Source organism: Ciconia boyciana, chromosome 9 (genome assembly GCF_034638445.1).
Source record: "Ciconia boyciana chromosome 9, ASM3463844v1, whole genome shotgun sequence".
Taxonomy (NCBI): Eukaryota; Metazoa; Chordata; class Aves; order Ciconiiformes; family Ciconiidae; genus Ciconia; species Ciconia boyciana.
The window spans coordinates 13,669,948-13,691,948 of record NC_132942.1 but is presented as its reverse complement, the minus strand read 5'-3'; the positions used below and the strand labels follow the sequence as shown (position 1 = coordinate 13,691,948).

Here is a 22,001-nt window from a genome sequence, read left to right as displayed (position 1 = left end):
TTCAGAAAGTTTCTGCTGAAGTGGAATACCTACTAGTGCATTGTCATTTTTGGCATGAACTAGAGGCAGATATTGAGGATATAGATGCAAAAGAAATTGGGTAGGATGATGATGGATAGAAGAGGCTGAGATCCATGTGTAATAATTTGTGGTTCGTGAGGTTCATTCTAATTTTGGCAACGCATGAGGAAATTATATTAATAGCTGGGCAAACAGTCAATGAGTTTCTAATCATTCATGTTTTGAACTTAATATAATTCCCAGCATAACTGTTTTGAGAATTGTGTCTGCACAGTTGCTCTTCATTGATCTGTCCAGTTCAGCTATTTGGGATTGCTATACATAGCAAGCACAGTATAGGCCACAGACCCACAGTAACTGTCTGCTCCAGTACAATATTGTGAAAGGGTTTCTAAAGAATGACAGCTTTAACTTTTCAGCCTCTGACTCCTTTTAAGAGACCTGAGAAGATAACTAAAAATCAGGTTTGTCCTCAGTATGTATCAGTTTGCTAGAGAAAGGACCACAGCTATACTCAAAACATTTCCCCATACATGAAACAAAAAAGCATGAAAACACTGAGCCAGAGGAACCAGAGCCTCCTGCAGCAGAGAAAGTGAAAAACCTTGTTCCATCTTTGGATTTCAATTGAGCTCTGTGCTGCAAAATGAGTAGTAGATTTATTTGCAATTATTAGGATGATTTAAGAACCGCTATTCACTTTAGCAAGCAGGAGTTACAATGCAACATATTCAGCTCAGCACAACACAGCCGTGAAGGTGGTTGCTTGACTTCTGTTGCATATTTAGAGAACTTAGGAAAACTGTGCCAGATTGAAGGAGGAGAGGGTAATAGCTGAGATGAACTAGAAAGCAGCTAAATCACTTTGGCAGTTCCTTAAAGAAGGCATCCAAAAGTGTTGGCTCACAGGAGGGTGTCTTTTAAATTTGGAAGCTCTTGTTAAATATGGCCCTGAATTAAATCCAAACCAGACTCTGCTAACATGAAATTTCCATTAAAAGTAATACTCCCATGGCCCTACATCAGATAAAATTGTAGGTAAGTGACATTGTTAAGTAGTTTGGCTTGCAAATTTAGGTTTGATTAGAAAGAGCGTGGTAGTAAAAGTACAGTAACATTTCAGGAACAAATGAAGTATGTATGTATTTATTTATTTATTTATTGTAAAAACTGAGGAAGAACAGTTTGAGACAGCTTCTCTTTCTGGGTGCAAAGCAAAATTACTCTGGAAACAGAAGGTGATACTGCTGTAACCAAGCCATAAGCACAACATATTCTCTGTTGAAATAACTATCAGCTCCCACGCTGAAATGGGAGATCCCAAATCCACTTCCATCTGGAAGGCCCTTTAATTTAGTAGTCAGCAGTTTCAAAGTTTGGGGATACAGTATAGATTATTCTTGATTTCTAGTAGATCTCAAAATAAACGAAATTCTGAAATCATAATCTATTTCAAGATTCATTTCCTTCTAATTATCTAGTTATGCAACTTTTAGAAATGTATCTTTTTTTCCCTAGATAAGGGGAAAAAAGGCATTTACCTTACATAATTCTAGGTATAAATTCAGTAAGAGGCAAGAGGAAACTATCAAGTTGATAGTCCTTCCTTGGGGACAAGGGTAAGTGGGAATAAACCTCATTAAGTAATTTCTCTTCCAGGAAAAGGATGTGACTCCCGATAGCAGGCTGCTGAGGCGAGTGAGAGAAGCTGCACTCCAGACTGAAAATCTTTCTCCTTTTATACATATGAAGACTTCCACATCCCTTACTGACTTTTTTCTTGCCCTTGCCATCTGTAATACAGTCCTGGTCTCCACAGCTACTGAGCCAAGACAAAGGGTAATCTAACTTTAAGTATATGAGGAAAATTGAGTATGCTTCCATTTAACAACATAGACCAGTGTTCAGTGAAACCTGAAATGGTGAAAAATAGTTTGCTTGGGAGTTCTTCTCTAGTTATTTTACCTTTTGTGTAATATCTGCTGTTTCACTGCCTCTGTATATCCCTTCCTAACATGGCTTTTTGTTTGATGAATAGCTATGGCTACCACAGTATCTCCACTTTTTCTTTTAGATTTTATATTATATATACGGTCAGAAGTATGTTGAATATACTGGGTTTTCTCTGATCTCCCAGGCTATTGACAGAACTACAAAGGGCTTGATTCCATCTCTGCTTCAGAGGTAGAGATACAAATCACCATCAAGTTTGGATGCCAACTCACCTATGACGCCTCTACTGAATTCCCCCACCACAGTTAAATAGGAACAAAAAGTTGCTTTTCTAATTATTGTCTTTTAGATAGAGAAAAATATATTGAGGTTTTGAAAAGTATCTTGTAGTTCACATTTATTTATTTTTAACCATAGGTTTTCTCATATTTCTAGGTCACAGTCCCACCATCAATAAAACCTTCAGGAATCACCCTGGAGAAGATTCATCAGATATTTCAACGGCTAAAATTAGCAAGCCTTAGTCAGTCTTTTTCATCATCTCAGTCTAGTTCAGACCTAGGCACTAGCTTCAGTGTAAAGAATGCCGCGGAGCATCTTGCTGCGTTGGATTGCTGTGACAATGACGATGACTGCTGTGCCAGGGGTAGAGGCAATGAGCTCCAGGGCAAAGGCAGCACAGATATTGGTAGTGCCTCCTTGGATGAGGTTTTTAAATCTGTGACTAACAGTTCTTTGCCAACAGACTTCTGTTATGAGGCTGAGAGCCCAGATGAGGCAGCACTTGTCTATGCTGCCCAGGCATATAGTTTTACTTTAGTGTCCCGAACTCCTGAACAGGTGACCGTACAGTTGCCACAAGGCACACTCCTGACTTTCGATATTCTCTACACTTTGGGATTTGACTCAGTAAGGAAAAGGATGTCTGTAGTGGTGAGACACCCTCTAACCAAGGAGATTGTTGTCTACACAAAAGGAGCTGACTCTGTTATAATGGACTTGCTGGAAGACTCTGCCAAAGGTAATTAGCCAATGAGCTATTTCTGTTGTGTCTGCTATGAAGAAGCGCAAGAAGTTTGCAGTACTTTTTTCTGCATGAAATATTATATCTAGGCATTAGAAGTATAAAAAAAGAATAAGCTTTCTCTAGTGTTATCCTTGCAGATCAGAACTGAGGTATTTATTTGACCTGAGTAGTGCTTAGAATATGGAATGGGCTAATTAAAACTCACTGACAGCACTAATCCATGTGGATTGTGTACTCTGCAATAATACTGTCATAAGGGCCTGACCGTTGTATTTCAGCTTGTCAGCAAGAGTGCTATAACATTAACAAACAAACAAACAAACAAAAAACCCCAAGTAATGTTATCTTAAAGGAAACAAGGATCTTTAGCAAGCTTTCAGCTTTTGCACAGCCAACAATTTTGAGGTTTTAAAGGAATTGCTATTATACTCGAATCTAGTTTTCTCTAATGCCCACTCTTTTTTAATCTTAGGCCATTAGGTCTGAAATTATCTGTGCTTAAAATACGTAATCTTTTCCTTGTATTTCACAGCTGACATTAAAGCAGAGAAGAGAATGAAAAGAATAAAAGAAGAAACACAGAAGCATCTGGACTACTATGCCCATGATGGCCTACGAACTCTGTGCATAGCTAAGAAGGTAGGAGGGCATTAGCCTAATACTGTTTACAGCTTTGCTCTGTACGTGTCAATAGATTTATGTAATGGTTATAACGCTTTCTGCTTCAGAGAACAAGCCAGATACAGCCCATCTTTTTGTCCCTCTATTTGATTGCTCTGCAGTCTTTTTTCCTCTTTTTCCTCAGTGTGAGCATATGATGGATTTTTGGTCAGCCTCAAAACATTAATTTCTGTTTCCTCTATGGTAACTCTAGCTGACCTTCTGTACAGTGATTCCAAGCAAGAAATAAAAAGTCTGCAGGGGAGCCAACCTTTTTCTGTTTTGCTTGGCATTCAGCTTTCAAAAATCTTGCCCTCAGCCTGGGTTAGTACATCTCAGCCTGATACTTTAATACAGAAGTTGTCTATGTGCAACAAATAGGTCATATTCAAGCTCTGGAGAAATGTAGAGCAACCTTCAGAAACTGTGTGTTCCAGTTCAGAGTCCCAGCTAAGGGCTCTGTGATCAAGAGTTTCTCTAGGTCATGTTTTTTAAGTCTCAGCTGTGAGCCATTTATACAAACAGGAAGGCAGGTCTATTTTTCTCATCACTACTAGTTCTTGTAGACTTCTCTTGGAAAAGTTTGTGTTATTTTAAAGGCAACACAGTACTTTACCAGCCTGGATAGGAGTTAAGTCTCTATGATCCAGAATGTTGGCATTCTTCTCTTATTTAAATTTAAAATGAGCTCTGTTTAAATTGTGATATGCAGGTCTTGAATGAAGATGACTTTCAAAAATGGGCCAATTTTCGTCGGGAGGCAGAAGCTGCAATTGACAACAGAGATGAGTTGTTAATGGAGACAGCGCAGCATCTGGAGACCAAACTCACCTTGCTGGGTAGCTAAAAATAAGAATTGTCATTGCGTGAAGTATCACTTGCTCTCCTGTGATATTCTTGGCAATCAGACAGACAACAGCTTATACTAATTTATGTCAAAAAGTCTTCCTCTGAGGTTTGGAAATCTCAGGGCTAGCGTATAGAGTCCAATGACAGTGTCTAAACAAGTTCTCGTGTATTTTGAGCATCAGTAACTTTGAAAAAATGTGCTGAAACTATCATGTGCCAGGAGCAAAGAACATGTACATCAGCTGTTACTGTGGCTCAGCTGACACAGTAGATAATGAAGTTCTCATAATTCAATCATGTGTCTGTGTCCTTAGATAAACCTATAAAATACTATAAATTAACTTCAGTTTTGAGCACAAATTCCAAGGAAATTTTGGTAATTAAACTGTGTTATAAAAAACGGTAACTTAAACTGCTGTGCACAAGTACGCATTTTTGCTAGTGAATTCCTGCTGTTGTTGCATTGTCATGTTTGCTTTCTGCACTTTGTGAAAGGGTATTTCATGTTAAAACTTACATTCATTGGCACTTGTGCATCATCTATCACCGTCGTATTTAATAATACCATTCTGTTAAATTACAGAGCACTTCAGTGCTTTCTTTTCTATTTTGTTTCCAAAGATTTTGTTCTTTAAGACTTTGATTTTCAGAGTTGTCTCAGTCTCATCTTTCTGTGAATACAACCTGTGCCCATACTTCTTATCCTGAATTTCTGTGATTGCAAGCTATTAGCATTATGGCTTCTCATAATCTCTGCAGTGATTTAAAAAAATTAGAGTAATAACAGTAAATGCCATAAGCAGAACCATATAAGAGGTAATGCAGATCTTGTCAGAATCTGTTACCTTTGCCAACTCTTAAGGCTCTGCGTGCTTTCATATTTTATTTCACAAAAAGTGTTCTTTCAGCTTAAATCAACATCTATCTTTAATGTATCACAGTTACAGCATCTTCAAACTGACCTCTAGTGGAAGAGATAAGAAAGGGAGTATTGTGACATTCAGATGGTGATGTACCATCAGGATGAGTGTTGGCATCTGCTTCTAAGTTTGTGCATTTTCAAAAAGAAAACTTACTGTACTGTTTCTTCTCCCTTTCATCGGTGAAGCATCTAACTTGACAATAGGGATAGCTTTCATTTAAATAGTCAAAGTTCATCTTTTCTGGTTGCTCTGATGGGACTTAATGTGGTACTTTAAAAATGCATGTGCTGTAATTCCTCTGCCAGTACGTTGTCATTTTGGACTATTAAGAAGAAATGAAATGCATTGTTCTAGCAACGAGTAAAATGAAGAGCCAGAACTTCATTGCTGACACATTCAGAACTTAATCCAAATGCAGATCTTGTGCCTGTGTGTTTATGTGCTGAACACTACCTTGGCTCCACTCTTGATAAATTCAGGATCACGACTGGAAGTCAAAGACTTTTTCTTAAAAAAGAAAATAGTAACATGATTTCCAAATGAAAGAAACTAGTTCACTTCTTCTTTTCCTGTTTGCCCAGGAGCAACAGGGATTGAAGATCGGCTGCAAGATGGAGTGCCTGACACTATTGCAGCTCTTCGAGAAGCTGGGATACAAATCTGGGTCTTGACAGGAGACAAACAGGAAACAGCAGTAAACATTGCATATTCCTGTAAACTCCTGAACCAAAGAGACACTGTCTTCACCATTAACACTGAAAATAAGGTGAGTACAGAGAGATGCACAGAATTTTCTACCTTTCCCTTTCTTTGTGTCTTGCAGCTTGGCACTATTTTGCTTTAGGCTGCATTCAACAGAAGAAAACAGCCAACCAAAAACCCACAGAGCAGCACTAGGCCAGAAACTCTTTAGACCACATGTAACAGGATGAATAGGAACACGAGACAGTTATGTAGAGTTTTATTCAATTAAAATACAATTATTTTTCCAAATGAAAATATTCTTTAAAAAAATTACCCAAATAGTGAGCTTTAGAAAGAAGGTAATATGCAGTTCAGGTGCTTGATTCCTTAATAATATTGATATCTGGCTTTTCATCTTGCAATGGAAATTTCAGTTACAATGTTATTTTAACTCCAGGTGATATCTGTAGGAAGACATTTGGAAAGTACTGTATGAATCAGTCTGGAAAAAATATGCAGGTGTAGATTTAATTAAATTCAGAACTTTCTAGTCACATGTTCCCTAATAAGATTAGGCTTAATCAGAAATTCATTACTGAACAATTTAATCCAGTATCTTTTTGTGTAAGCAGCATTTCACCATCTTGGAAACCTTAATATAGTTCTTGTGGGCCGGTTAAAAACACAGTCACTTTCTTGACATTCCATGCTGGCACACATACTGGTGTGCACAGCTATTCCCTGAATTTCCATGGGCAATAAGAAGGTCAGGCAGTAGGCAAAGCAAACATACTCCAAAATGAGGATAATCTCTTCAAGGGCGCATCTGTCAGCTCCTGTGACTCACTAAAATACAGTGAACAATCTGTGGTGCAATCTATGGCTATTCCTGAAATCGCCTGAGTGGAAGAGAGAAAATAGAGTCCTAACTTTCGAAGAGGGTAAATGCCATGAAGGATGGTGAAAGTAAAAGGCTTTAGAAAAGCAACCTTGGCTTTTGCAGATTGTGAAGCAACATAAGTAGGGTACCAGGAAAACTATGCCTTGCTTTCGGAAAGCAGGATGGCCACTGCTGTGCACAGCCTAGCGTCTCATCCCTCCGGGCATGCTGGTGGGACAGATGGCCTTGTGAGATGGATTTAGGGGAGAGCGAGTTCAGCCATTGTGGCTAAACCAGACCCGTTTGCTAAGGAGAAGTCAGCCCTGACCATTTCTAAAGCCCCAAAACAGGGTCCAAAATGCCAGCTGTGCTGCCCTCTTCTTTATTTTCTTGCTAGTGACCTTTTACTTCCCGTATAGCTCCGTGTGCCACTGAGGTGCCCCAGACAGCAGCCGCTGCCCATTTCCCAGTGTGCTGCTCTGTCCTTTCTATGCAGCGTACACTTGTGGCCCATGCTCAGCGGTAACGGGAGTTACCGTGAGACGAGTCTTTCTGTGGGTAGGCAGGAGGTTGAGGAGGGAAGGCAGGGCTTCTTTCTGCGACTAGCTCTCAGTTGCCTCAGTTTTTTCTCCCCACAGAAGGGGGGTTACAGATACAAGCTTGCCTTTCTCTATAAAGCTATTGTGAGGATTAATTAAATATAGTTACAATACTGACTGTTTTTCTTGTGATAGGCAAGTGTATAGAGCAGTTAGATGGCCTACTTTCAACTGCTTTTGTCTGCAGTTAGTAGCTCTCCAAACAAGAACAAACTCCTATGCAAATGTCTCTCTCTTTTAATGTTATGGAAATAGGGAAACACACAAAGATGATATGGAATTTGGCACGGAATACATTCCTTGCTTCAATGTGTAATTTCATTTGATACGCATATCTGCTTTAACGGAAGGCAGAATGAATATATTTAGGATGGAAATTAGAAGATGGTTTCTGTCAGAGAAGTGATGCTGCAGGCAAGACCACCCTGGCTCCAGGAAACACAGGCACATGCACTTACCCATAGCACCCCATATGGCCCTCAGATGCAAACTGTGCATGTATGGGTGCTTGTGTGAATACGTGTGGTTCAGTGGGCACTGCAGTTGTTCCACAGGATTTAGCTCCTCCCTTCAAAATTGGGCTGAGGACGCTGCTTCTGAAAGTGTCTCCCAATGGCAGCAGCGGGGGGAAGCAAATAATACATACAAAGTGTTTAACCCATTAATTTTGCCAAAGTTAACCCCTGAACTGGCTTCTGTAGGAAGGGACTCTCTCCCCCCCCTGAGCCCAGCAGCTTATTCAAACACTGAAAATTAAATATCTTCCAGGAAGAAGCAACACAAGTAGGTAGTTTGGCGATTCATTTAAAAAGGCAAGCCAAGACAAACCAGGAATTTCCACTACAATTTTTGGTTTGTTCACAGAAAGGTGATGCTTCTTTGATATTTTTTAGAGGTTTTCAGTATGCAGGGTAGATGCAGCTTTTTATTAGATGTCAGAGGTACATCTGATTCCAGAACCTCCCACTTAAGTGTAATTTAAATCTTGCAAACATCCTACACATGTACCTTATGCAACATAAAGTGAAAATAACATTTTAGAACTGAATCATCACTCAATAAAGATGACAGAAAAGGTAGAAAAGGGAGTGATTAGCTGCTCAGGTATTCAGTGCCATGCCACGGAAGGAGGACTTTTAGTACTAACAGGCAGCAAAGTAACTTTTAGATCATTCTGGGTTTTCTCTGATAGTGGTGTGCCAATTTAAGAGATCCGTATGGGATCTCTTAAAAGTGCTCCTCTTAAATCTTTTATATTTGATACCAAGTCAATTCCAGTTGTTTGCATCTGAAAGGGGACTTCAGTCCAAAATGAGGCAAATTTGCCAAGAGGGAAAGACTTTGTGTTTGAGGCACAGTGCTGAGAAATATGAAGCTTTATTTCTGTCCTTAACTGTGACGCACACCTGATTTGTGACCTCAAAAAGGCCAAACTGTCAAAGTTACTGGGTAATTTTGAAAATCTGAACCTCTTGTTTCTCTACTGCAGTTTATTTCTAAGGGAAACAAATGCTGCAGTATCTCACATCGTTCATATCAGATCTAGATTTTAAAAATCTCCTTTAGAAAGAAAGGATTTTTTTTATATTTCTGTACTCTCAGTGCTGCAAATACACATATGTCCTCCTGATGTGAAGATTATTTTCTTTTCCCTTAAAATAATTTCTTGCTACAGTTATATATCATACTATCTGATAAGATGTGTAGTGTTTTCACTGAAGGATTTGATGACATCATTGAAATAATCTCCAGTCTTATGAATCAGGGTGTTTCTCAGTCAGTTTTCCCTAATGTTTATCTGATAGGCTTAAACCCACTGGCATGACTATACAAACATATACTTTGTAAGTAAGTGCTGTGCTGTAAAGGGAGATGGAGATAACTATTTCTAGAACCACTTCTGTTTTCTCACAGGAAACGTGTGAATCTCTCTTGAATTTAACCTTGGAAGAGGTGAGGAAGAATTATGAGGTTGAAAAACCACGGAGGAAATTTTTTGGCATTATCCCAACATCTTTCTCAGCCTCTGAGGTCCCCAGTCCCGAGTTTGGACTGGTGATTGATGGACGGACACTGAACATCATCTTCCAGGGGGGCCTGGAGGAGAAGTTCCTGGCACTGACGACGCACTGCCGCTCTGTGCTGTGCTGCCGTTCCACTCCTCTTCAGAAAAGCATGGTGGTCAAGCTTGTCCGGAGGCAGCTTAAAGTGATGACTCTGTCAATAGGTACCTCCATTCTGAATCTCACAGGAGAAAGGGGGAAGCAGGTTCTTTCTTTATGAGTTATGGAAATGTATGAAATATATTGTATGAGCTATTCCTTGTGCCTCAGACACATAGAGTGGGAAAATAGCATTGAATAGTCTTTCCTGATCAAAAACCATATGAAAGTCTTTCTTCAGCTTTCACTGAGCAAATCTGGCCCCCATTTAAACAAGATAAAGGCATTCCAAATTCAGAATCTCCCAGCAGTCCCCTTCATGCACACCTGTACAAATGTATGTACACATTCCCTCCAGAATGCCCTTGCTTTGGGCATGGAAAGCAGTCAATAGTAGTCACTTTTGTCTTTTCATAAAGCCCTTTTCCTGTCAGATTTTCCCAACTGGTGAAAACAGAGTTATCCCCAGAGTGCTATTAAGCACTGACTCTTTTGCTTTTTACCTCCAAAATTATTTGGAATGCTTTGAGTTTCCTGCTCCACTTTTGGTAAGTGAACCCACTAAAATCCTTGCAGAATTGATTTTTATGACTTAAAACTAAAAAATACACCTCTGAGGACCAAACAGAAAAGAAAGAGTCTAATGTATTTTAAAATTTCTTGCTTTGCCTTGGAGTTCAAAATATAAGCTTTCAGCCTTCCACTTAATTTATTTTGCTTTACCAGATAACCTAATTCACAATCTCCTCATTGCAGGCAACAACCATGGCTATTCCTTCCATGGAAATTTGGTTATATATTTAACATATTGCTGCAAGTTGAAATGAGCAACAAGCCTGGAATTGGCTTGTTACATTGTCAACTGTAACCAAATTTATCATATAATTTGGAGAATTCAGTGAAGTAGGGTGCTGCAAAGCATGTTGCTGAGCATATGGAGTTCACGAAGCAGAAACATATGAAACAATGCAGATGTAGATGGTGACAGGGTGTCCATGCCACCACCCAGCTGGTCCCAATGTCGGGCTTAGCCCTGATAGAGCCAGGTCTCCTGGGAAGGAGGATGTTCCAACCAAGATCAAAACCTAGAGGCATATCAGTTACCCTAATTAAGATGCATGGTAGTACAGAATAGTCTTTGTTTATCAACATAGCTGTGGGGGTTTTTTCTTGTTCTGATATAGGCATTTTCTATTAAGCACCCTTTCTTGCACCTTTATTGTTCCCTCCTGTCTTCCCATTCTAGGTGATGGTGCAAATGATGTAAGTATGATTCAAGCAGCTGATGTTGGGATTGGAATATCTGGCCAAGAAGGCATGCAGGTATCCCTTCAGTTTATTTCCTTTCCTCTTTTGTCACATGGTCTCTTGCTGCTTAATAAGTTTCATAGCAGCCCTATACTCTTGAGTGTCATCTTAAAAATGCAAGTTGGCATCATTACTGTCGTAAATTAATATGCAGTTTGTAATTATGGGTCCAGCCAAAAAAGAGAGTTTTGTGCCAACAATTAGCATGCATGGACAAACGTGTGTTTGCTCATAAGCCTGGAAAATTAGCAGATGCCTGTCCAGTATTAGGTTAGCATCTGGTTTCTGAATCATCTCTGCTATAACATTTCCAAGTTTTGTTGATTCTCTTTCAGTGTTTTCTGCCCCAAATTCTTTCCCACACATTCCCCTTCCTCATTCTCCTAAGATGGAGAGTTCTGCAGAGATAGAAAGCTCCAACTATTTTCTGAAGGTTTTTTTTTTTCTACAATATTCAATAGTAGGAAATCATTTCAATGTCCATGTTCAAGTTTCATCATATTGGGTGGGAAAAAGACATATTGTAAATTAACTTCTATTCTTTTTACCAAAGGCTGTGATGGCTAGTGACTTTGCAATATCCCGATTTAAGCATCTCAAAAAACTGCTACTTGTCCATGGACATTGGTGTTACGCTCGCCTGGCAAAGATGGTGATTTACTTTTTCTACAAAAATGTGGTAAGATTATTAAAATTCTGGAAGTTTTAATCCCAGCAAGGTTTATGTCCAGGGATGGGGCGGGGGGGTGTTTGGTTTTTGGTTTTTTGCAGGTTATACTCTCTATACTCTCTTTCTTTTTATGAAGCTACAATTCCTGTTTCTTCATTTTGCAAGTCTATAGTATGCTACCTCCTTCTTAGTAATGTGCTGCATAAAGCATTGAGGAAAATATGGGTTCTACATATATTTTGAAATAGCATTATTGCAGAGGGAAAAAGGACTCAAGGCTTAGTAACTTTTATATGGTAGTTCAAGAAACTTTAGTAATAATACCCATAAGCCTCAAAATAAAATTTGCTTAAGGAAGAGCAGATTATTAGTTCTAGAGTATAGAAGATGACTCTGCACTAAGAATTGGTTGCCTGTGAAACCTCTGAATTTTTGCATTTAATTTGATAGGAACCACTTGCAAGTAATGATGAAGTCATAGCTGGCATTTTTATTAAAATTTTAATGTATATGCAAATGAGCTGTGCATTGAAGAATAATGTAAAGTGGAAAAACCTGATAGTAATACAGTTTCTACAAGACTGTGCAAACAGTCCATTTGACATGAAATACACTCTAAGCATGAAAGACTATTTACTTAGAATTCAAAGTATCGTGGTTTTTTTTTAAATAATTTTGCATAAGGATTACTTCTTATCAGTGTTAAAATTTGTAATGGAAATGGAAAATTTTTTTTCTTGATTGGGCACCCTTTTAGAGTTCAAAGGATATTTATTTGCAATGCGAAATAGCTCTCCAGACTGGAATGCTGCTGTTCTATTATCTCCCCAGTACCATTACGGAGCAGGAGGCCTTTGATTCTACATGGACAACCAGTTTGTAAAAGGATTTTAAAATTTGATGCTCAGAACTGTGAACAGTTTACTTAATTATTCTCTAACATTTTCTTAAAGAAACCTAATGACTTTTAAAATGCTGTATCACAGTGGATTGGTGTGAAGTAGACCCTTAAGATATATTGCTTTATGGAATAAAGTGCAGAGCTGTACTGACGGTACCTTTAACCAAAATAATGTCTTCTTGGGAGACTCTGTTAATAACCAATGTACTACATAAACTTTGTAGGTGGAACTATGAGAAACATAGACCATCTATGCATTGCAATCTAAAGAGTCCAGATCAGCTGTAATAGTAGGGAACAGCACGGGGAAAGGAAGAGGATGTAAAGGAGAGGCCACAGGAAAGGTGCAGCTTCACGACTCCCACAGCCCAAAGAGAAACGAAATCACATCAGCATGAAGGACGTGCTTCTGTGCATGTGGGGAGCCACAGTTCAGCTTGTAACAGGATGTTGTGTTTGTATCTGCTTCACAGAGCTACGTCAACCTACTCTTCTGGTACCAGTTCTTCTGTGGGTTCTCAGGCAGCACAATGATAGATTACTGGCAGATGATTTTTTTCAATCTCTTCTTCACCTCAATGCCCCCTCTTCTCTTTGGAGTCCTAGATAGAGATGTTTCTGCAGAAACACTTCTAGGTTTGCCCGAGTTGTACAAGAATGGACAAAATTCAGAGGTATGTCTTGATTGCTGAAATAAGTGCTTGATAAGCCAAAGGACCACAGATTTTTTGTTTTGCGAGGAGGAAAGGAAGAGAAAACTTTAGACTTACTTGGAACCAAATGATCCATTTATGGTTTTTAGTTTACTGATGTCCACTAAAAAGAAGGTACAATTGTAGCTGTCAGAAGAACTGGTAAGGAACATATGATTGAATATTCTTCCTGGAAGTGAGGCTGGGTGCTTGGTCATAGTTAGAAGATGTAAATGGGAAAGTTGATTCTTCCATTAAATATATGGAGCAATCCAGTTTGGTACCAGCATGCTGCATTATAATAAGCAAAGTGATATGCTGGTGAATCAGCTCCGTGTTTGGTATTTCTGATCTGAAGAAGAGATGATGGAGCAAATGTGTGTGTGTATGTATATAAGTACATACCATATATATAGAAAATTTCTCAGTGATGGCATAGGGAGAAATAAATAAAACAGGATGAGAAATGTAACGAATGAGGATAAAATAGTTTAGCTGGTCCCTGATTAAACTCTGCTCAGATTTGGTGCTTTGAACAGTCTCAACCTACTGAAGAAGAAAAGCTTGTTAAAAAGATTACAGCAAAAAGTGACAAGAAAACGCAAACCCTTAAATCAATAAACAACCCGGCTTTTTTTTCTACTCACAGGTTCAGAACTACAGCTGTTAATATATAAAGGATTTTGTCACAGTTTGGTGTCTAGGCTGTTCCAGGCATGAACTGTTTCATTTATTTACTACTTTTACTTTGAATAGTCAGTATTGGTAACCCTCAGAAAATATGTATGAAATAGGTTATGTTTTTCCCTCAGTTTGCCTGTCAGGTTTAGAGAACCAGTCTGATCTCTGTATGTTTGCGAGGAGCACACATATACAGACATACATACCTGGTTTTGCATATAAATACAGTACAGTAGCACTTATTTCCAAATTGCCTTAACATTTTTAATAGGAAATTATGAAAATGTTAATAAGCAAAATTTGAAGTGGCCTTAGTTTTAAATCAGAAAATTGCAGGGTACTTAGGAATTCTCCTTTCTCCTTCTTTTTCTCCTGATACCTACTTTCATTATCCTGGAATGTGACTTTTAGCGCTGATGAACACTGGTGGTTCCCATCATCTTCAATGATGTTTTGAAAAACCTAGGCAAGGGAGTGCAGAATTTGAGGATTCTCTGTAGGACTTTCCATCCCTTTTCTTAGGAGCTCTTGGACCTCACATATATGTAAAATATATGTTCTTTACCATTTTGAAGAGGTCGTTGTTGCTTTGGCATTTTGTCTGCATTGAAAGAACAGGAGCCCAGTCTTCTGTCACTCCAATAATGCATCCCATTCCACAGGAGCTGCGGCCCCACAGGTCACTAGAGAAGTTTAACTATGACAAGTAGTCAAATTAAAATGGCACAAAAGAGATGTTTCAATGGAAGGAATATTAACAGAATGGATTTTTGACCAATTCTATAGCTCTAGGAAGAGCTTTGTTTGAAAAAGAATTTGAGGAATGAGGTAATTTGGGGAGGGATGGGGCATTCATGACATTCAGCTTAGTTGACTGGATAATCTTTTTAAGGTCTGTCTTTAGTTAACACAGAGAAAATGCCTGTTCAGAGATAAGCCTTTGGTCTAAATCAGCTGCTCAGGGGGCATTTACTCATGAAGGGAGACCAGTTAGCTATCATCAGTAGTCTGAATGGAAGAAAAACAGACAGCAATTATGTCTGCGGGACAGACCAGAGATGTGTGTCCCACCATAATGACTGTTATCTATAAACTCCTGCAGATATACAAGTTGTCAACTTTTATTACTACAATGTTGGATGCCTTCTATCAGAGCCTCATTTGCTTCTTTGTCCCCTATTTGGTAAGTACTGGGGTCATTAATATTCTCATTCTCCTATCCTCCTTAAAAAATACAAAAATGCACTTCTGAATAGTCAGGGTTCATCACAGTCTATCTGCCTGTTTTCTAGACGTACAAGGACTCTGACATAGATGTGTTTTCCCTTGGAAACCCCATCAATACCATCTCCCTCCTGACCATTCTCTTGCACCAGGCTCTAGAAATGAGAACATGGGTACGTGTTTGACCAGTCCTGTTCATGTGACTATTTTTCTTTTCTGAACATAGCATGCTGTGTAGACATGGCATTGTCTTTCAGAGTTATTTACCTGAATTCTGGGTCACAAAAAGTAAGTAACACATGCTCTGAGATTTCGCAATGTGCCAGAACTGATTATTAGCCTCAGGATAACACCTTCGTGTGCACAGCAACAGAATTTGCTTCTACTGTGCCTTTGCACAGGACAGTACACAATTTTTACATACTTAATACGTGTCTCTTAATGAACTGTATTCACTGTCACTGTTGTTTTGTAAGTTAATTTCCAGGTATTTCTCCTACTGCACTTTTCAATAGCATGGACTATTGGATAAGTTCTTTCCAATCTGTCTTTATATCCTCCTGTCTTACATGCAGAGTCAGGGTCTCACAAGCATCACTGTCATTTCGTGCAATTCTGCTTACAGACCCTGTTCCACTTGGTAACGATGATTGGCAGTGTGGTGTTTTACCTCGTCTTCTCTCTGATCTACAATGCCGCCTGCGTGGTCTGCAACCCTCCCACCAGCCCCTACTGGATTATGGAGAAACAGCTTTCAGACCCCACCTTCTATTTACTGTGTCTTATTACCCCAGTCATCGCACTCTTGCCAAGGTTTGAATGATGCACTGTTTTCCTCTCGATTTTCATTTTGTGTATTTGTGGGCATTTGAGTGAAATAACAATAATGATGCGTATAGATATGTGGTATGTCAGGCACATGTGCTGCACAGGGATCAGTGATCAGTGTGGAAGTCAGATGCCTGGGTTCAACTTTCCAGTTCATGAACCATTAATTTATTTGGTTATATAACCCTAGATAAGTCACTATATACCTACTGCTTTTGTTTTTCCATCAGGAAAACCTTTGTTTCTGGGGTGCTTCAAAGTTTACCAGTATAAACCTACTACATAATTGTTCACTATCGTAAACACAGTCTTGTTGAGCCGACCAAGACTGGAAAGCAAGCCTTTGAAATATTCCTGTATGCTTTGAGAGTTACAAAATGTATTCTGTTTCTTAAGTACATTACAGTGCTTTACAAAGTCAAATTTAAGAACATGTTTCTATATGAAATAATTTTCTGCATCCAGAGTTTTAGTTTTACTCTGTGTGAAAAATCAGGTATGTTAAAGATAGCTTTATCTGAGACTGAATAATATTTGGAGAGGGATAATTATTTTGATAGGTTGCTGAAAAAAAATGGTTTGAAAAACATAATGATTCTATTCCCATATATGTATATGGCAACCTTACTACTTTTGGTGCTTAATACCTTAATCATTCTTTAAGCAGATATGTTTTGTCTGAGTTGAACCACTTTTTAAAAAATCTTTATTTGTGCTTGGGCAATGAAATAAATGGGTTGGTTTGACTATCTTGCTAGTCTCCTTCTAACCCTAATTGTCATGTAGCACACTGGTATTGCAAGAATCAGAAAAATATTTTTAGTATCTGATTTTGTAAGTGCTTTAAGGCATTAGAATCTGAGCCTTAACTTTGTCTAAAAAGGAACCTTTCAAGACTAGATTATATTTTTCTTCAAATTATTATTATTTCCCCATTTGAGTTGAGATGCTCTGGTGATTTCATGTTACGTTATATAACTTCAGGTCAGGATAAACAACACATAGTTCAGTAAGGTCTGATGTCTTCTAGGCAAGGCATCTTGTTCCAGTCTGTCTTGCTCCTGTGTGATTTTTATTTTCCCATCAGCCCTCATTCACAGTGTCATTTTTGACCCTCAGCTTTCTACTGAGAGCTACATCAAACACGTGGTTAGAGAACTCATATCTCCATCTTGGGAATTCAGCAAGGTTAAGATCATTGCTGCCTCAGCAGGATACTGAGCTTAAAGATTTGTATCTTGATATCTTCAAAGTTGGACAACTGCTATTCCATCATATAGGTACCCCAGATTATTTTCTGCAGAGTCCTCAGTTCACAGAGTATCTAGCCCCCAGTTTCTGCTACAACTTAGCTGTGTCAGCATATCACAGCAGTGGTGAAACCACCCTTTGTTAAAATGCACTTAATTTTAAGTTTCAGTTGGTTCATCTCACCATGCGGCTGGCTCCCTATCTCCTTCAGAAACCAGCTGGAGCCTTGAGATTCTGGTTTCTTTCTAAGAGGTTTTGTTAAAATCCTTGCTGTCCTCGGTTCTTCCTTTTGCTACTGCCTTCTGCGCTAGCTGACATTTCTGAGACACTGCAGGCACTCTCTGGGGGCTTGCCTGTGCCCTGCCTGAGTGCAGGCTTTTCCTGGAGCACTGTCTGGCAGTACTTTGCAGTGCATCCTCTGTGCATATGCATCTCAAAACTGCCCCTGAACTTTGTTTTGGGACATGAACTGCACAGCGTTAGGTACTAAAACCCTTGAGTCTGAGAAGAAAGGGATCTGAATTTCATTTTCATTCATTGGCAAGGGAAGGCACTGTGTCTCTTGGAGGATTTCAACATGCAAACCAGATATATTTCTCCAGCTGTGGAAGGCAGACTGTGGTCTGCCAGGAAGCCCTGCAGAGGCCTGTACTCAGGTAATTGAGTCTCACACCATGCAGGGCTGTGGGAAGGGCAGGAGCAAGTAAAAGCAGTTCACGGGACGGAACACACAGTTCTCCTTCCCTTCTCTGTCCTCCTGTCTGGCCCACCTGCAACTTGCACAGAAGATAGAGAGGACAACTTGAGGGGATAGACAGAGGACAATATGATCCACACCAGATCTACACAGATGGACCTGGACTCTCTGTAGTTGTGCTCTTAGCTGCCCAACCGTAACTAGCAACTGCACAGTTCCCAGACCTGAGATGCTATGGGATTGACCATCCTGAGCAAATATGTGATTATCCACTCCTACTTGTGCAGATAGGCCTGAGAAATCCATTGCCTTAAAAGCCTTTTCTGTACTTAGTCTAGCTTGTTAGGCTTTTTAATCTCGTTATACTTATTTATGCATACATTTAGCAGCAGGATGTGAAGGCAGCAGCTTTCTTATTGCAATTTCAAAGAGTCCCCATGTTTGTTTTAAAATGCATAGTGAGGCCATCTATGTAAAGGTCAAATCCTAGTAGAAAGATGCTTTGAAAGAGACTTCAGTTTTCAGACAAAACTGACATGACATGGAGAGAGGATGTGTGCTCTCTCACTGCACACAATATATAGTTATATAAGTTCTCTGTCCAGCAAAGGGCAGGTAGGCCACTTTTTTTTTTATTGCTTCCTGAGCAAATCCACAAGCTGAGGTTTTAAAATTTCTGGGTTTATGTTATCTATCAAATTAAGATCCCTTCTTTAGCCTGTTCTAACAGTATAAATATAATCTCAATCTCCTCAAATACTGCATCTCTTGGTGAGCTTCTGTGTATCTTTCTTGCACTGTTCAGCAATCAAGTGGTTCTATTATCATTTATTTAGCATTTATATACATGTAGTTCACTCTGTACAGGTCAAGATAAGTGTATATTTATGTATGTTGCATTAAGATCCAGGAGTCAACTTTCATCTATGTCGTGGTTTAGCCCCAGCCGGCAACTAAGCACCATGCAGCTGCTCACTCACTCCCCCCTGGTGGGATGGGGGAGAGAATCAGAAGAGTAAAAGTGAGAACACTCGTGGGTTGAGATAAAGACAATTTAATAGGGAAAGCAAAAGCCACGCACGCAAAGCAAAGCAAGGAATGCATTCACTACTTCCCATGGGCAGGCAGGTGTTCAGCCATCTCCAGGAAAGCAGGGCTCCATCATGTGCAACGGTTACTTGGGAAGACAAATGCCATCACTCCGAATGTCCCCCCTTCATTCTTCTTCCCCAGCTTTATATACTGAGCATGATGTCATGTGGTATGGAATAGCCCTTTGGTCAGTTTGGATCAGCTATCCTGGCTGTGTCCCCTCCCAGCTTCTTGGGCACCTGGCAGAGCACGGGAAGCTGAAAAGTCCTTGACTAGTGCAGCAACAACTAAAACATCTCTGTATTATCAACACTGTTTTCAGCACAAATCCAAAACATAGCCCCATACCAGCCACTATAAAGAAAATTAACTCTATCTCAGCTGAAACCAGGACAATCTACCAGGTATCAGGTGTCTACCAGATACCTGTAGAGCAATGGAAAATTAGCAACTGGATTTGTGTTATGTGATGCAGATTATGGAAGGAACCCACTGGTAAGACAATCCTTTCTCTTCCTCTTTCATCAGGTTCTTTATTTTTGCTCTACGAGGAACCCTTGGAGCATCTCTGATTCTGAAAGCACAACAACTAGATAAACTTCCTAAAGGGCAACAGGATCTTGAAATCCAGAAATTGAGATCAAGAAAACAAACTACTTCTGGTGCATCTGTAGCATCACCTGCATCTAATGATGACCCTGACCAAAACATCAGCCACTTACGTGTGTCACCATTTTTACATCCAGTGGCAGCAGCTGTGTCTCATGGGGACACAGAAAGTCAGGGACTTTCTGCCTCTGAAGTGAATCCTCTCAGGAAATGGACACCTGAAGAAGGCTACTATTTCTTTAATAGATGGGCAGAGGAAGAATCTACTGCTACAGACTCTTCAGCAGGACCTTTCTCTGGCCATTACCCCCTTGTACCCAGCAGGGTAACAACTGCTGGACAGGACAGTGGCAAACTGACTAAAGATAATGCTAATAGTTTTAACCATGGAAGCCATCGGCGATCTGTGAGTGCAGTGACACTCTGAAGAAACATTCAGAAATGGGATCCACAGCCCATGTGGAGAAGGATACCATAGGGAAAATAAAAAGTCTATTTATACTTAACCATGATGCTCGCTACAAAAGGAGAGAGAGGCGTGTGGAGAAGTGCAGTAACATCTCTAATATGCAACTTTTCCTAAGTGCGTATATAGTTTGGGTTTGTCATTACATGAGTTCTTGATCTTCCTGGTTTTGTCTCATTAGAGGAATGTTACATGAGCATCACACAGTTGCTCAGAAATGTACAATTGCTTTATTTCATCAAGGAATATTTTTCTTTTACAGTAATAGGGAATAATTGTACTAGTGATGTTTCAATGTTATTATGCTATTGAGGTAATAGAAAGAGAATCCATTCTATATTAAGCTAAGTCTTAGAGCAACACATCCCACTCTAGCTTTTACTATCAAAGTCTTTAAAAGACCTTACTAACTTAAAAATTACAGTTATGCCTGGAAAAAATGTCACCTCCTGGTACTAAAGGTATTTGCAGAATAACAGCATCGGAAAGAGACTAGAGAATATTCCAGTTTTTAATATATGGACTTTATACATATAACAACATCAGACCTATAGTCTGTTTTCCCTGAACAGTAAGCTCAGTATTTTTATGCAGGCAGTGGTTTGACCTGATACTGTTAAGAAAAGGACAAATGAGTTTATGAAGTAGAAGAATGCAAATGCTGAACTACAAGAACTGACAGGATAACTCAGGGATAAGTGGAGTCTACTTCTTCATACCTACAAAAGCAGACAGATATAACAAGTCAAATTCAAGAATTTATGTTCTAGAATTCTAAAGTTGTCCCTGTTTTTTCATCTAGAAATTCAGTTTCTTCCTTCCATTCTCTATATTATTATGTAGTGTTCCTGCATTCAATCAAGTATAAATCATGCTCCTCCCCACAGTTGGTTACATTCAGTAGTTGATGGAGATCTCAATAATGGAGATTTTGACAAGCAATATATGAAGGTCACTAATCACATTGCAGTAAGTATATGGTGTAGAATGACCAAAATATGCATAATACATTCATCCTTTTCAGTATCTCAGGGCAACAAGATGCAGGAAAAAAAAACACAAAATGTCACCATCATCACTACCTATTGCAATGCAATGAAAGGTGACTTTGGTATTTCTTATAGAAATGTTGACTAGTAAGACCATTTCCCAAGTTTTTCTTCACAATGTGGGGTGAAACCTTAACTATGTTTTAAATTCAAGCCATCTGTACTTTTGTGAATCTACCACTGGTTCTGATTTAAGTAGGTTTTTAGCCTTTTTTATACATGCTATATTAATTTAGCTGTTTATTACCTATCATGTGTGATCTGTTTAATAACCTATTTAGCAAATACTAATTTAACTTCTGTGTGTTATAATAATTACTGTAACTAGAGTGTTCAAGATGTTACTTTAAAGCAACTTGGGCAAAATTGAGTAGCATATCTGCCACTGGGATTTCTGGTAGCCAGAGCAAGAGCACACATAGAACTGTAATTGTTAAAGTATTAATTGTCAGCTGTAAAACAATTCAGAAAGAGATTTTTTGCATGAGGTACAAAATGAAGGGAATTAGGCATAGCTGAGATTATTGTTAATGGAGTGTGAGATTGCTCAAATGTTTGCTCACCAGCTGGGAATGGACCTTGGGTGGCAAGACTTAAGATCAAGCCTTTATGATTCACAGCCATGTTTTTACATTAAATGGTCCATTTCCTTTGAACTTAAAGAAGAGGCCAATTTCTTATACATTTTATTACAAATTGTGAAGTGTTTTTATAGTAATAAATGTAATATGGTCATGACTTGGTGTGTCATTGAGAGGACAAAAACAAAGGGAGA

General features: G+C 39.1%; 1 protein-coding gene across 1 annotated transcript in view; it reads left to right on the top strand.

Annotated features, from left to right (window-relative positions):
• ATP10B (ATPase phospholipid transporting 10B (putative)) overlaps window positions 1-20,138 on the top strand; it is a 54,571-nt gene extending 34,433 nt beyond the window's left edge. Inside the window, exons 9-21 of the mRNA XM_072872286.1 lie at window positions 1,681-1,860; window positions 2,410-2,995; window positions 3,534-3,640; window positions 4,374-4,500; window positions 6,015-6,199; window positions 9,511-9,823; window positions 11,005-11,081; window positions 11,620-11,745; window positions 13,111-13,311; window positions 15,113-15,193; window positions 15,303-15,407; window positions 15,860-16,047; window positions 19,631-20,138. Of these exons, the coding sequence (XP_072728387.1) occupies window positions 1,681-1,860; window positions 2,410-2,995; window positions 3,534-3,640; window positions 4,374-4,500; window positions 6,015-6,199; window positions 9,511-9,823; window positions 11,005-11,081; window positions 11,620-11,745; window positions 13,111-13,311; window positions 15,113-15,193; window positions 15,303-15,407; window positions 15,860-16,047; window positions 19,631-20,138 (2,784 nt within the window). The remainder of the gene's footprint in view (window positions 1-1,680; window positions 1,861-2,409; window positions 2,996-3,533; window positions 3,641-4,373; window positions 4,501-6,014; window positions 6,200-9,510; window positions 9,824-11,004; window positions 11,082-11,619; window positions 11,746-13,110; window positions 13,312-15,112; window positions 15,194-15,302; window positions 15,408-15,859; window positions 16,048-19,630) is intronic.
• Window positions 20,139-22,001: the final 1,863 nt, after the last annotated feature.